The sequence below is a fragment of the Zootermopsis nevadensis genome, unplaced genomic scaffold, assembly GCF_977971745.1.
Source record: "Zootermopsis nevadensis isolate Lab colony 2312 unplaced genomic scaffold, Znev_1.0 Znev_ptg000010l, whole genome shotgun sequence".
NCBI lineage: Eukaryota > Metazoa > Arthropoda > Insecta > Blattodea > Termopsidae > Zootermopsis > Zootermopsis nevadensis.
This window is the reverse complement of record NW_028259142.1, coordinates 5867212-5880734: the sequence shown is the minus strand read 5'-3', so window position 1 is coordinate 5880734 and position 13523 is coordinate 5867212. Positions and strand designations below refer to the sequence as shown.

General features: G+C 35.7%; 3 protein-coding genes across 5 annotated transcripts in view; 2 read left to right on the top strand and 1 right to left on the bottom strand.

Moving 5' to 3' along the window:
• Window positions 1-728: 728 nt before the first annotated feature.
• Window positions 729-6068, top strand: LOC110838993 (armadillo repeat-containing protein 7). 2 transcript variants are annotated; one of them, XM_087346333.1, is made up of 4 exons: window positions 729-843; window positions 2341-2508; window positions 4085-4222; window positions 5615-6068. In XM_087346333.1, the coding sequence occupies exons 1-4, from the start codon at window positions 810-812 to the stop codon at window positions 5794-5796; spliced, it is 522 nt and encodes a 173-aa protein (XP_087202459.1). In that variant the 5' UTR covers window positions 729-809; the 3' UTR covers window positions 5797-6068. The 2 variants fall into 2 exon arrangements, with proteins under 2 accessions (XP_087202459.1, XP_021938455.1); XM_022082763.2 differs by lacking the exon at window positions 729-843 and adding an exon at window positions 1886-2182.
• A 2265-nt stretch (window positions 6069-8333) lies between these two features.
• Fcp3C (Follicle cell protein 3C) lies at window positions 8334-12443 on the bottom strand. Of its 2 annotated transcripts, none has more exons than XM_022083167.2 (5): window positions 12363-12443; window positions 10630-10724; window positions 10278-10518; window positions 9852-9923; window positions 8334-8567 (listed from the first exon to the last, which is right to left on the bottom strand). In XM_022083167.2, exons 1-5 carry the CDS (start codon window positions 12381-12383, stop codon window positions 8454-8456), a joined length of 543 nt encoding a protein of 180 aa, XP_021938859.1. In that variant the 5' UTR covers window positions 12384-12443; the 3' UTR covers window positions 8334-8453. The 2 variants fall into 2 exon arrangements, with proteins under 2 accessions (XP_021938859.1, XP_021938947.1); XM_022083255.2 differs by lacking the exon at window positions 12363-12443 and adding an exon at window positions 11968-12052.
• ctrip (E3 ubiquitin-protein ligase ctrip) overlaps window positions 11580-13523 on the top strand; it is a 66124-nt gene continuing 64180 nt past the window's right edge. The window contains exon 1 of the mRNA XM_087346325.1: window positions 11580-11601. The gene's annotated coding sequence lies outside the window, so the exon portion shown is untranslated. The remainder of the gene's footprint in view (window positions 11602-13523) is intronic.

Genomic DNA, 13523 nt, shown 5'->3' with positions numbered 1-13523 from the left:
CATGATGTGAATATCATTAAAGATTAAAGATAAGTGTCCCACTGGTTTGCAGCATGACAGTAATGTCACACTGTGATATGGATTAAAAGTAATGTGATACATATGGTTTATGACAAATGAGTTCGTCATTTTGATCTGATGAAAAACTGAAAGCTTGTGTAGTAAGATTTGAGGTTCTCGTGGCAGCAAGTATAGATGGTTGTCTCCTGGGTTGTAGCACTGTGTAGTCTGGGTAGAGGTTTACTTGAAGACATCTAACTATATTGACATGTCATAAAACCAAAATATGCAACATCTTAAAATGAAACAACTCCAGAATCTATATTCTAATTCTAATTACATTGTATATTGGAAAATTTTACAAAAATTTCTAAGCTATTTTGATCTCGCCTTTCTCTTTCTATAATTTTATGACAGTAGGTTATTGTGCACAAAAACAAATTCTTTTTTTGTTTCAGCAGATCACAGCAACTGAAAAAAGTTTTGAGTTTAGGCTACATTGAAATCTTATTTGTTTTGTTAATTTAGTGCTCTGTTACAGTATAACTTTGAAGCATATATTAAACATGTTAACATAAATTTAATTTTCTTTGTGTGTATAATAACAGTGAACGCCAAATTCCTTATTATTATGATTCTGCAAAAACACTTTTTTTGGGAGGGGGGGTTCCTTCTTTTGAGTTAGATGTATCTCCTGACCTGGCTGTTTATATCCTGATTCATTACAGGCATACCTCGCTTTAGTGCGCTTCGCAGACTTGTGGCAACCCTGCGTCGAGTAAGTCTATCGGCGCCATTTTTCCAACAGCATGTGCTCACTTCATGTCTCTGTGTCACATTTTGGTAATTCTCGCATTGTTTTTTTAGACATAATTCTATTGCACACTTAATAGACTACAGTAGAGTGTAAACATAACTTTTATATGCACTGGGAAACCAAAACAATTGTGTGACTCGCTTTATTGCTGTGGTCTGGAACTGAACCCGCAATATCTCTGAGGTATGCCTGTATGGACATCACTGTAATGGACACTTGGTAAGAACATAATGCTACTGGAGACCTTCCTATCTTGATACATATTATTATTACATATAAGCTTCAGCAGAAATTAAGGCTTTAATATGTTCACAGATATCTTTACAGCTGTAATATATTTTTTTGGGTTCTTTCCTTGAAGTTAAAACAGCTGGAGTGTGATGTATATCACTCACCTCTATCTACCTAGTGCCAAGTTTAAGATGTGACCTCCATGCCCTTCCATGGTATGGCAGTGCTTAGGAACAATACATTCTGAACATTTAAAATTTCATTGAGGCTGGGGTGTAATGTGCAACCATGAGAGTGGGTTTCAAAAGATTATTATCATTGTCATTAATTCTTAATTCGAGCAAGCCTACAGTAGTTAGATTATGTAAGTAAATAGATTACATTGTCGGTAAACGTAAAGTATTGGTGCCCTTCCCATTGAGCTTATCCATGTAAGTTTAATTTAGTAAAAACAAAATTTGTAAAAATTTAATTGACCATTTTGATTTTTCTTATCAATAATTTCCTTTTTGGGAAGGGTTCCATAATACTCTACAATTACCACATTGTCATTACACCACAATTTGAAAGGATGATTTTCCCCTTTCCGTCTATCCTGGATACCTCTGTAAGTTGGACATATTATCCTGGAATCGCAAGTGTCCATGTTAGAGAGGTTTTACTGTACATGTGTTCTTTTGTTTTGGCTGAGGGCCTGTTGTTGCTGGTGGGAAGGTTATTTCATCAGGCAATTTGTTCTTTGCGAAAAGAACTTTAGGTGTATATCTGGAAATTGAACCCAGAAGACGGGATCGCTTTACATGCCATCTGCCTGCAAGTTATCTATGGTTGCGGATGTATATGCGTATGTTGGTACTACCAGTTTGCGTAACATACTACTTTGCCAACTTAAAATATTTAATTGCCTATCTCTTTGTAGGTTATGTGGTTTTTAGTAATTCTTGGTGAATATATCATATAAAGTAGTTGTTGGGATTAAGTTTTCGTGGTTGTGGAAGTTAAATAATTGTGCGTATTTGTGACCAATGTTCAGCAAACCTGAACAACTAATTAAACGTACTGGCAAAAAAGGAGTTAGTCGATATGACTACTTACAACAACTAGTCGCCGAATTTCAAGAGACAGATTCAACCGGTGCGTATGACATTATGTTGCCGTTATGATTATTCGACTTTTATTTATGCTACTTGAATCAGAATCAGTTTCCAACATATCAAGTAATATTATTACTGCTTTTTATTCTCTTTAATCTGCCAAATCTAACCTACTCTTTTCCATGTCTTCCATTTCAGAAGCTAAGGAGCAGGTGCTTGCAAATCTAGCGAATTTTGCGTATGATCCAATTAATTATGAGTTTCTGCGCAAGTTAAATGTCATTGATCTATTCCTCGACCAACTTTCTGAAGAAAATATAAACTTTGTCCAGTTTGGTCTTGGGGGACTGTGTAATTTGGCTCTCGGTAAGTCTGTTGAGTGTATATCTTAGTGTGCTAAAATCAAAATTTAGAATACAGTAAACATATAATGCGAGAGTTGCCACATATTCTTCCTCCAACATAACCTGCGCGATTTCTGATAATTCTATCATCAGGCTGTTGATACAGCACACAAATAATAATAATGAATTGAATTGAAAATTAAGGCACTGTTGCAGCTGTATACAAACCCACTCTCACATGTCACCATCTGCTTGACCACCTGAGTGATTGTTTATTCCTTGCTGCTCCATCCATGGTACACCATGTTACCAACATCAGCCTCTCATGGTTGAGATGTGACGCTCAAATGCTGTTACAGTCAGAGCTATGGACAGCATCATTACATAAACAATAAATAAATGGCAGGTTGATTTGCCATTTGATGTACCAAATTAAATTTTAAGAGGAACAGAATGTATATCCACTGTGAAAATGGTGCCTGTTTATTTACTATATTAACAGCAGATGTTAATTGAATTGGTAAATAAAGCAGTCATCTGAAACCTGTGATGCATTTGTTATCACAGCTAATGTCATGCTGTTATTTTTTATTCTCGAAACTTTAGTCACACTTGGAAAAAACTGTTTTGGTATTTTGATATATAATTGAAGATATGCTGATTTGTATGAGTTCAGCTGCTGATATTTGGTGCACAAGTGAAGAGTTTCCATTTTTATGCATAGAAATCCTTCATTGTGTTAGAAATACTTGGTTTAAAATTTTAAATATTTAATGTGTTAATGTTAACACAACAAACTGTATGACATTGCTTAGAATCATAATGTTGTTCACTTGTGTTACCAGAATTTTGTTCCCCAAATTGACTTACCTCTATCGAGGAGACAGGGATTATATGCTCCTCTGAAACATTTGTACCAGTAGCCATATCACAACCCAGAATATTACTAGTGAAAACTTCATTCTTATTTTTCTTTTGTTTTGTAATGTGTGGTGATGTAAATAATGAATAAATAAGCAGAGTCTTTGTTCATAGTTTGCTTTAATGTGGTATATAAATCAGTACAATTCGTACTTAAATAAAGAAACAGTACAAGAATTTTCTTTGTACTCTAGTTTCACAAAAGTGTTAAAATTACAGTGACTGGCAATGTAGGAAGTGCTGTATGCTATATCTTGTATACTTACAACAATCAAAATTTCCAAAGAAAGATTTATTCAAGGAGGCTTTGCTACAGAACTTATATGGGTACCACACCGCATGTGTTCAAAAATTATATTTCCTTGTATTTTTTTTTTAAATTCACTGTATCGGTAAAAGTTTTAGATCTCTTATTTTATGTTATGTAACTTTCAGTGCCAGATTTAATATAAATCCCTTCAAGTTTCAGAAATTAAATGTGGATAAACGTGTTCATTTTATGCACTTTGTACTAAGAACAAATTAGAATTTAAACAACAAATTCTCTGAATATGCTTTATTGGGACTTGATAAAATCATTACAGTGCAAATTGTGGCCTTAACCTGTATACGTACATTTGTACTCTTATAAATCAGAGAGTATTCACCAGTATCAGAATTGAGCTCTTTCTTTGTAGACATTGAGAATAAGGAGTATATTCTGCACTGTAGTGGCGTGCGTATTGTTGCTTCGTGCTTGTCATCACGTGATGAGGACACAGTTCTCTCAGCCATATCAACACTTATGTTTCTGGCCACTCCGCAGTCCAAACCAGGTAACAGACAGTTACTTCACGTGGCATGGAACTAGTAGCCAAAACGTTTAATATATTGTATATTATAATGTATACAGTTCAATTTAGCATTCATCGTAGAAATTCTTGTCATAATTGTAAGGTAATTAAGGCAGTAAATATTTTTAATTGCATAGGCATTTTAGAACATTCATTTGTACTTTACTTGAATTCTTCCTGCATTAACATAAAGTATAAATGTGGACAATCTGTAGTATATATATATATATATATATATCCTGCAGTATAAAGTCAAGCAGTTATTCATCTTGTCTGAAACTTCAAGTTATGGAATCTGAAGATCAGACACTGTCATCATAACCCAGCACTACATTCTATTCCGATCCAGTTCAATCCGTTTCATTTTCCCACTTCTAGTCTGCAATATGGGTTTTTATATTATTGACAACTTGGTCCTCTAAAGTGATTCACAGTTTTGCTTGTTTGTGGTCAAGTAGCCAATAGTATACATAGTCCAGCAGAGAAGATAGACTATTTTCACGTAATTCAATTATAAAGGGGTCTGACGATGGTGGATTACACTTAAAATTATTCATATCTTCAAACCCAGCACCATGAAAACCTCATATCCTATGGCAGTCATTCACTCTGAAGATGCAAGTTAGGTATGCGCTCTGTCCTTTTTGACAAGCAGTTGAATGAACTAAAATCAATCTGTAGGGAAAATTCCAACCTTGAAGAGAACTGTGTCAGCCTTCCAGTTTCAGTTATCATTATTTCATTCACAGCTTTTGAATAATAACACTTGTCACTTTCCAGACTGCTATAAAATAGTTCAGAAAAATTCAGAAAATTTACAAACCCTTTTGAAGCCATCATATGAAGACAATGGCTCAAACTAATCAACATATGCAGCAGTGATGAACTCAAGTCTAAATTCAAATAAAGCATTTGCTTAATTTATAAGTGTCTTCCTAAAGATGTATATGTGAATCTGTAGGAAAAGGTAGTTGCTTGTGGAAGCTTGTTTGGAAATACATTTGTAAACAAACTTCCTCAGTGATGAAGCTAAATGAATCTATACTAGAACTGATTTAGAGATGAAAATCTCGTATTAGTCCTTTTGACTAACTGTATTAGGCATTATGTCTGACTTCATACTCTTGAAATCTGCCGTTCAGGCTTAGTGATCTTATTAGAAAGTTGTTTTACTTACATTGTTGATCGTCTAATAGGAGTTTTATTATTCTTCATATAATCTTCATTGTGTAGCTCACAGGAAAAGGGCAGTTTGATAATTTCGTCCTTTGAAAACAAAGGGTTCTATATCACTAATACTAGTTCTAATACTGCTACCATTGCTGTTGGTGCTAGTGCTTCAGATTTTGTAAGGTTTCTCGTCAACTGTTACAGATATAACATCACCAGAGATTGTGGATTGCATGCTTCGATTCTCAAGAAGTCGAAATACTCGCCTCAAAAATTTGGCAACAATTTTCCTGGAAGATTATTGCACGCCTGATCAAGTGGCAGAAGTAACAAAGGCCGAATCACAGTCACTGACTGTTGAAAATATCCCACTGCCGCAAAATTGACTGTTGGTGTGAAATGAAAACTTCAGTTTATTCTATATAAAAACACTATTTCAAAGCTGAAGTGTGACGGGGTGTGGATTATGACATAATTTTTGCTTTTTTAGAATAATAAATTTTAATGTGTTTATGACAATCCTTGAAATATGATTATTGCATCCATTTATTCTACATTCTGCAGTGTATTTCTGAACATATGCTTCTGCAGCACATTGCTGTCATATGTATTTAATTTACAATACTTCTTGAATTATGAAAGCTGAATTTTTCGTCTATTGATGGTATGTTTATTCTTTGCTGTACTACATAATGACTCTGTACTCTCTGGGATCAGCTGTCCAGTTGACAGTTATAAAGCCATTGTGTTACCAGTTACTGAAGTTCTGTAACCAGAAATATTGTGGGAATTATGTCATTAATTTTCAGTGTGTTAAAGCATATATCAAATATTACTCTACCACAGCTAGACCCATTTTCTGGAATGTGAATTCAGAAATTGATAAAACTGTTACAAAGATTTCCTACCCGAAGAGAAGGGTTAATACAAGGGAGGACCAGAAGAAAGTTACCCTGAAAGCAGGAGATAGAGTTAGTGAGATAAGATGTGTGTCACAAGATGATGTGGATAACTTTTCAAAACTGACTGGTGATCACAATCCAGTACACAAAATGCAGACTGAAATGTCGAGTAGTCCAGCCATCGTTCATGGTGCGTTACTTAACGGGCTTGTTTCTGGCGTGATTGGAACCAAGTTGCCTGGTCCAGGTACCATGGTTGTTTCACAGACGCTACAGTTCCCAAATCCATGTTATGCAGGTGAGCAAGTGACATTAACTGTTGAGATTAGTTCAGTAAGAAGAATAATTACTTGCAGATTTGAGTGCACTGTTAATAGGCAGAAGAAAGTGACTGTTGTTCTGCATGGAGAGGCAAAATTGATTCCAATGAAAAATTTCTCAGATCAGACATAGTTATAATATACTGACTGGATACATTTTCAGTCCAGGTACTTGTGGGTTATCGGGACACATCACTTTAAAAATAGGTTAGGTTAGGTTAGGTCAGTTGTCATTTATTGAAATAAAATGTAATAACTTTCAAGTATATGTCATTTATCCACACACATTACCTAACCTAACCCTACTACTACTACTACTTCTACTTCAACTTTAACTTAATTTTAAGGAGAGGAAGTTTCAACAAGGACTTGTGCGATTTTATAGAAAGGAGATGTCTCACCAACTGTAACTTCATATGGATTTCAGATTCATGTGTGCTGAGGAAAAGTTATGTCTGAAAAGTGATTCTTAGATTTGTTCTCAAGATTTTGGTTTGTTTTTAAATATGATGTTACTTCTGTTGCTTGTATAGGTGAATTAGAGTGTGAATATAAACTGCAGTGTTTAACCTGCATGTTCTGCAAAATAAGCATGTAGCTTGTGCAGTTGTTAATATAACATCTGCAAGGCCTGACCATAAAGTACATATTAAGATTGATTCTTTATATCCGATAATTAGTACAGTGTAGGACTTGCTTCTGCAGTGAACATGTCCTGACATGTTACCACATATCCAGGCATGTTTACGGTTCAGTCCATTATTTGAGTAATTTATGATGACATTGACCATCACTGTGTTTTGGTATGTTTTGACTTAATGGTGTCTGATAAAATTTTGCCACAATAGAAAGATGGTGACCAAAGCTGTACATGTGAGTGGTGTTTGGCAGTGCAACAGTAAGCCAAGCATGAAGTCTGGAGAGGTTCCATCATTTTTTTACAGTTTTTCTGTCAAAAGTGACAATCATCTTGGATGCCTATTAATCAGCAGAAAAAGTGTGTCATTAGTGTAGAATTGTGGCTTTCATGTGAGAGCCGCATTGAATGTTTGTTGTTAACCAATGTTTCAACAAACATAGCAGTTGTCATCTTCAATATGAATGTAAAAAATATTACAGCAGGTAATGAAACATGGTTATGGCCCTGAAAGTAGTACAAATTGTCACAATTGTCTTGCTTCTTGCCGTGATAGAAGAAATGTAGCTCACTGTACAGCAAGACCAAAATGATAACAAATGGTTGCAAAAGAGAGAATCAGGCAAGTGATAAATCTACTATGACAATGCGCCTGCTTACTCATCCAAAGTTGTGTGGAAGTTTTTGCCTAAACCAGTACTCTAGAAGCGAAGCTGTCTGTCTGTTCACTAAATATCATTTCATGTGACTTTTTCCTGTTCCATAATTAAGAAAAAATACTTTAAAAATAAAAATACACAATGGTATGTCACAAGTAAAGTTAATTGAAGGAAGTTATGATGGGTTGGACATGTTCTGTAACTATGGTAAGAGAAATAGAGAACATGCACAATTTTGGTGGGAAATCTTGTAGAATTTGATCAGTCAGAATATCCAAATGGAGGTGAAGGATATGTTAAAACTTACCATATGATAAGAGTTTATGTGGGACAGGATTGGATTCACCAGTAAGAGTTTATTTTAATGATGTTGAGTCTTCAGGTTCTTATACCAGAGAGTTTAATTTATTATATTTACAAGTAATTAATGTCAGAAGTACAGCATGATATTACAGAAGTTCATACTAAAATTGTAAGATACCAAATAATTATGTGTCCCTACCAATGAATAAGAAAGAGAGGAGTTTAGGACAGAATTGGGCATTTGTATGGCTTGCCATCCTTGCAGCAGTATTCCCTTCCGGCTGACAGGTTTGTGTTAATCCAAGTATCATTGCAGTTCTTGATAAACAGGTAAGCCTGTAAAAGAACGTGTTATAATGTTAACAGTGTCAGTATTTTTCCTTAACTGTTTTTACTGAAAACTGGTAGTGTTTTCTTCTTGGTGTTTAATTACTATATTTTTCTACCTTTCCATCTGTTGTACAGTACATATCTGCACACATTACTATAGCAATAGGGGCTGAAGGGACAAAATGTGAGGTAAAATAAAAAGACAACGTAGCTTACTATTGTTGATAAAATTATGCCCAAAATTTAAGAGGATAGTTTTTTAATGGATCACTATGAATCTGAAAACCTTAAACACATTTAAATAGTGTTCTCAGCTCAAATCCCTCCTGATATGTATTTCAATGTTTATATACAGATCCCGATGCCTTTGTTTGTTTGTTAAGATATTTTGGTGCAATGATAGTGACTGATGACTGTCTGTAACTTGAAATGTGTGATTCTAAAACATAGCTTCTTAGTCATTGCATTTTGTGTATAGCAATTAAGTAATTAAAGCCATTAAATGCAAAACATGATAATCAATATCAAAGCAATTATAATAATGTATTTATTACTCAACATTTTTAAACTTTTTGGGTCATTCTCAGGGATATAATATTTTCATTACCTTAAGAAAACTGTCGATTATAAGAAGATGGCTGTCTTCTGTGTTGTTGCGCAGATGACAGCCATCTTCGGACTCACCACCATGAAAACCTCAATCCTATTGATTATAATGTACATGAATATTATCTAACAGTTGAATTATTAAAAGTTACGAATATTAAAATACCAGTATGTACCTATCAGTGATAAAATAACTTGAAATGAAATTTCCTGTGTTGAAGTATAGAAATAAAATATGGAGAGATAAAATTGAAAGAATAATCTTTTTAGCTGATTGGTGTTTCTGTTTATTTGGTGTAATAAATGACAATTTACTTCATTGACCAGTGCATCTGAATATGACCCGAGTTAAGGTGTAAGTACGAGTGTTGGGTCACCAGATGATGAATATTCTGTTCTCTGTGAAGTGTTACGGTTGAGCACTACCGCATCATATTCTGGAAGTCTGGGGTTAGATGCTTGGTTAAGAAGCTAGCAATATTAGCAGATTTCTCATGGTTTCATTCAGTTCCTCCAGATAAATTCCAGGATAATCCTTTAAAATAGGTGGTGACCAGTCCCTTTGCATGTGAGAATACTTTTCTTGTGTATTATTATACAAATGTAAGTGTACTTCTGTGACCAACATGTACAGTATTCTTTGAGACCCATTTTGTTTTATCAATAATATAACTTTTTACTTACTCGCTCCTTATGGCAGTCTCTGTCAATAGAACCACACAGAATTGCTGCACTGTTTGGTAGATGTTTCACAATCTGGAAAGGAAAGTAACGGCTTTCTGTTCATGACTGACTTGTGTACATGCTACTAATTTATAAGGGAGAACATTGTGTGTGTGTTTTGGCATTTTATGAAATATCGCTTGCTTTATTATGATAAATTTTTCATATTTTGGACAGTGGTGGTGTTTCATATTTATTAGGTCCTGGATTCAATTCCCAGTCTATGAGTTTGGTTATTCCAACTGAAGTTTTTGTCATTTTTGAAAGGTTTCTGATAATTATCATTCGTTACCATCATATCGAGAAAATGTTACGCGTAGTTAGAAACTATCTAAAACTGTGACACTTGAAAGAACTTGCAGTAGTGTGTTAGTGCATTATACTCACAAGGTCCAAGCACTTATTAGTGCACTGCTTGTTGCCGAACGGGTTACAAGGAAGAGGGTCGGAGTTCTCGTGGAGAAGTGCGGCATTTCCTCTTGGTGGATCTCGGCTGCCCTTTACGAACTGTCCAGTCAGAAATACTCCACACACGCAAGGGAATGATTCAGTCGGTGGCAGATTATCTCCAAGCTTTGGAGGAATAAGTGGGCCAAAGTCCAATGCATTTGAGTGTTCATCACTCACACTGAAATAAAGAAGAATATATAGTTTACACAGTGCTCTGTAGCAGTGATACAGCTGAGATATGATACAGAACAGTGATTTTAGTGGATATAAGAAACTTGAAAGACTATACCTGTAACTTACACACACCGCAGCAACTAAAATAACGACATGTCCGAAAGACCTCATCTCGCTGCTGCCCTGGTGAAGTGTGAACTGAGAGACAGTCTGCAGACAGCCAGGACAATACACAGTCAAGAATTGCAAATTCAACACAATTTAGCTTTCAAAAGAATGCAGTAATTCTTCCGCGTTCTTTCGTACGAGCAGAAACTTTTTCTGCTGAGAGATCATCTTTTGATTATGCTGACTGTAGATTCTAGCCACAATATGACCCTTATTTCGTCAATTTAACGATCCGCATTTTATGAAGGCGAGAAAAACTAACCGTGTGGCACGTTTCCCAACCTAAAGGCCTTCGTGGAATGTAGAAAATTACATATTTCATAATTTAAACTTTCCGTTTAAATTATTAAATCGATCGGTATGTGGATTCCTTGTAAGCGATAGGATATTTCATCTCAACAAGGAGATCGCTACTTTTTGCCTGCGGCGGACAATCGGGAGAAGCTTAAAACTAAAAGCAGGAACGGTATTAATACCCAAAAATACTAAATGGGGGGGGGGGGGGAATACGGATGGATTTCTACGTATCTTGCATTCTTTCTTCAAGACAATTTCCAAAACACTGTTTTGGCATGCTCCATCTCACAAAAGTAAGCCTGCCTAAGGAAAAGTAACAAACCATTTTTGTAGGAAATGTCGCCATGACTTACACCCAAATACCTCAATTAATGTGACATGTGATAACATTATAATAAACATATATAATTACTCGGCACTGCATAAAGATTCTGTCCATATGGCGGTAATCACCAATTGTTTGGCGATCATCACTGACTAATCGTTAAATAATTTTGAATATTTTCAGATTCTTGTGGAGAGGGTCCCACAGACCCTTACGAGGGCAACAAGGTCCCCGCGGGCACAGGGTTGGCGATCTCTGCCTTAACTTTTCGAATATTCTTCGACGACCGCTTGACGGGTGAGCTTATCTAAAATGTTTATTTGCTGTACTTTCCTTACATTGCAGTTTCTTGTTAATTGTCAGGCATTTTTAAAATTTGATTACTTTTCTCAAGACGTTAGGAAGACACATATCAAATAGAATTCGGAATAGTCCCCATTCGTTGATAGGTATAGTAAATAAAAATGGCAAATAAGTGTACTGGGAACCCTAAGCGATTATTTATATCGAAATTTATGTTTTTATTCGACTAAAATATTTATCTATGACAAAGTAAAACTGAATGAAATTCCGTTTTATAAGTTATCTGAATATTACGGGATGAATTTATTTTGCCCACTCCTGATTTGAAAAGTCACACAATAGCGAAAACACGTTTGGTACCTGTAAATGTTTCAGCGTTTACAAATAAATAACATGTCAGTTGCTTTTGTTTCAGCTGAATTGTATGCATGCACTGCATAACACACAATGGTTTACTCATAACGTCATATCATGTGCTAAGTTTCGCCATAATAGTTACTTCAACCGTGCGATGTCATTATCTGACACCACGCAAGTCAGAGATGACATAAACATCCTTATTTTTCCAATGATTTCTATAAACTGTTACAAAAATCATCACAGCTTAAGAACATGGCTGATTTCGTTAAAAAAACAACTAAATTGTGACTAACCATAATGCCACTATATATCGTTTTATTGCTATTTTAATTCAAATCCCAGTGGTAGGCATTTATACATGATTATTGTTATGTTCATATTATTGTTCTTAATACCTTTCTTATTTCCCCATACATGCTACATATCCTGCGCACATGTAATATAGTTGCAGTGTTTTTCTTTATGGTATTTATGTTTTAACTCCCTAAATCATTACCACCATCATAGAATAGAAGCTGATGTTTTTTGACGTAAATTCTTCTATACGGAAGGGTCATTCGGCAAAAAAGTGAAAGGAAAACGTGTAACGAAAATGTGTAAGATCCGTATCAATAAATCGACAACAATGGTTACCTATGGAACGTCGTGTTTACTCGGCATTGTCGTGTTACATTAATGCCGTCAACAATCCGCTTTCGTTATTGCGGAAAGAACTGAGCTGTGAATCGCTTGTAGAAGAAGTGCATCGTGGAGTAGATAATTTTGTGCTGGTAAAAACGTTTTAGAATATCACAAGTACGTATCTTATATAATAATTATTACATTACATTACATTACAATATATTTCATTTCATTACAGAGACGTTGTCAGATTGTTTCAGAACCTTCTGAATAGGAAAGACATATTTACTACCTATACAGACTTGTGTTAGTCTTCTGGGTAGTAGCGCAGTGTGGACTATATACAAGTTCACATGATGTTACAACCCAGAAGACTAGTACCGAGATAGCTCAATGCCTTCCAACACTGGCTGCGCAGTGATTCAGGGGAGAACCAGCCATGTTGGCATAGACTTTGCATTAGCTCCCAGTTTGAAAATCAACTAGGTTATGGGATATTGTGATTGAGGACTGTCATGTGTTTCTCCAGTCTCTCATGGTGAATGTCAAGATAATATGTAGAAATAGGCTATGCCTCCTCCTTCTCTGTCCTTGACCCTTAACAGGGCATGGTGGCACTTCATGGGTTGGAATCGTCCATCCATGAAGCTCTCTCTAGGGAATATAATCAGGTGGTTTCCCCTTGCCTGCCTGATTCTATGCGGTTGACTACATTAGGTAGTTCATCTGCCTTCGGGGACGATTTCTCGCCCTCAGAACAAGAGAGTGCCCTGCCCAGCCTAGCTGGCTTGGCTGCTTATCCTGGCAGCCGCTCGGTCCCCTTCCACATCAGCCAAAGGGAATTTTCTCTTCCTCGAGCCTAAGACCTTCAAATGGCATTTCTTAGTGCTCTCCAGTACTTTTAGAGGACCTCATCCTCTAGGCTATGCCTGCTT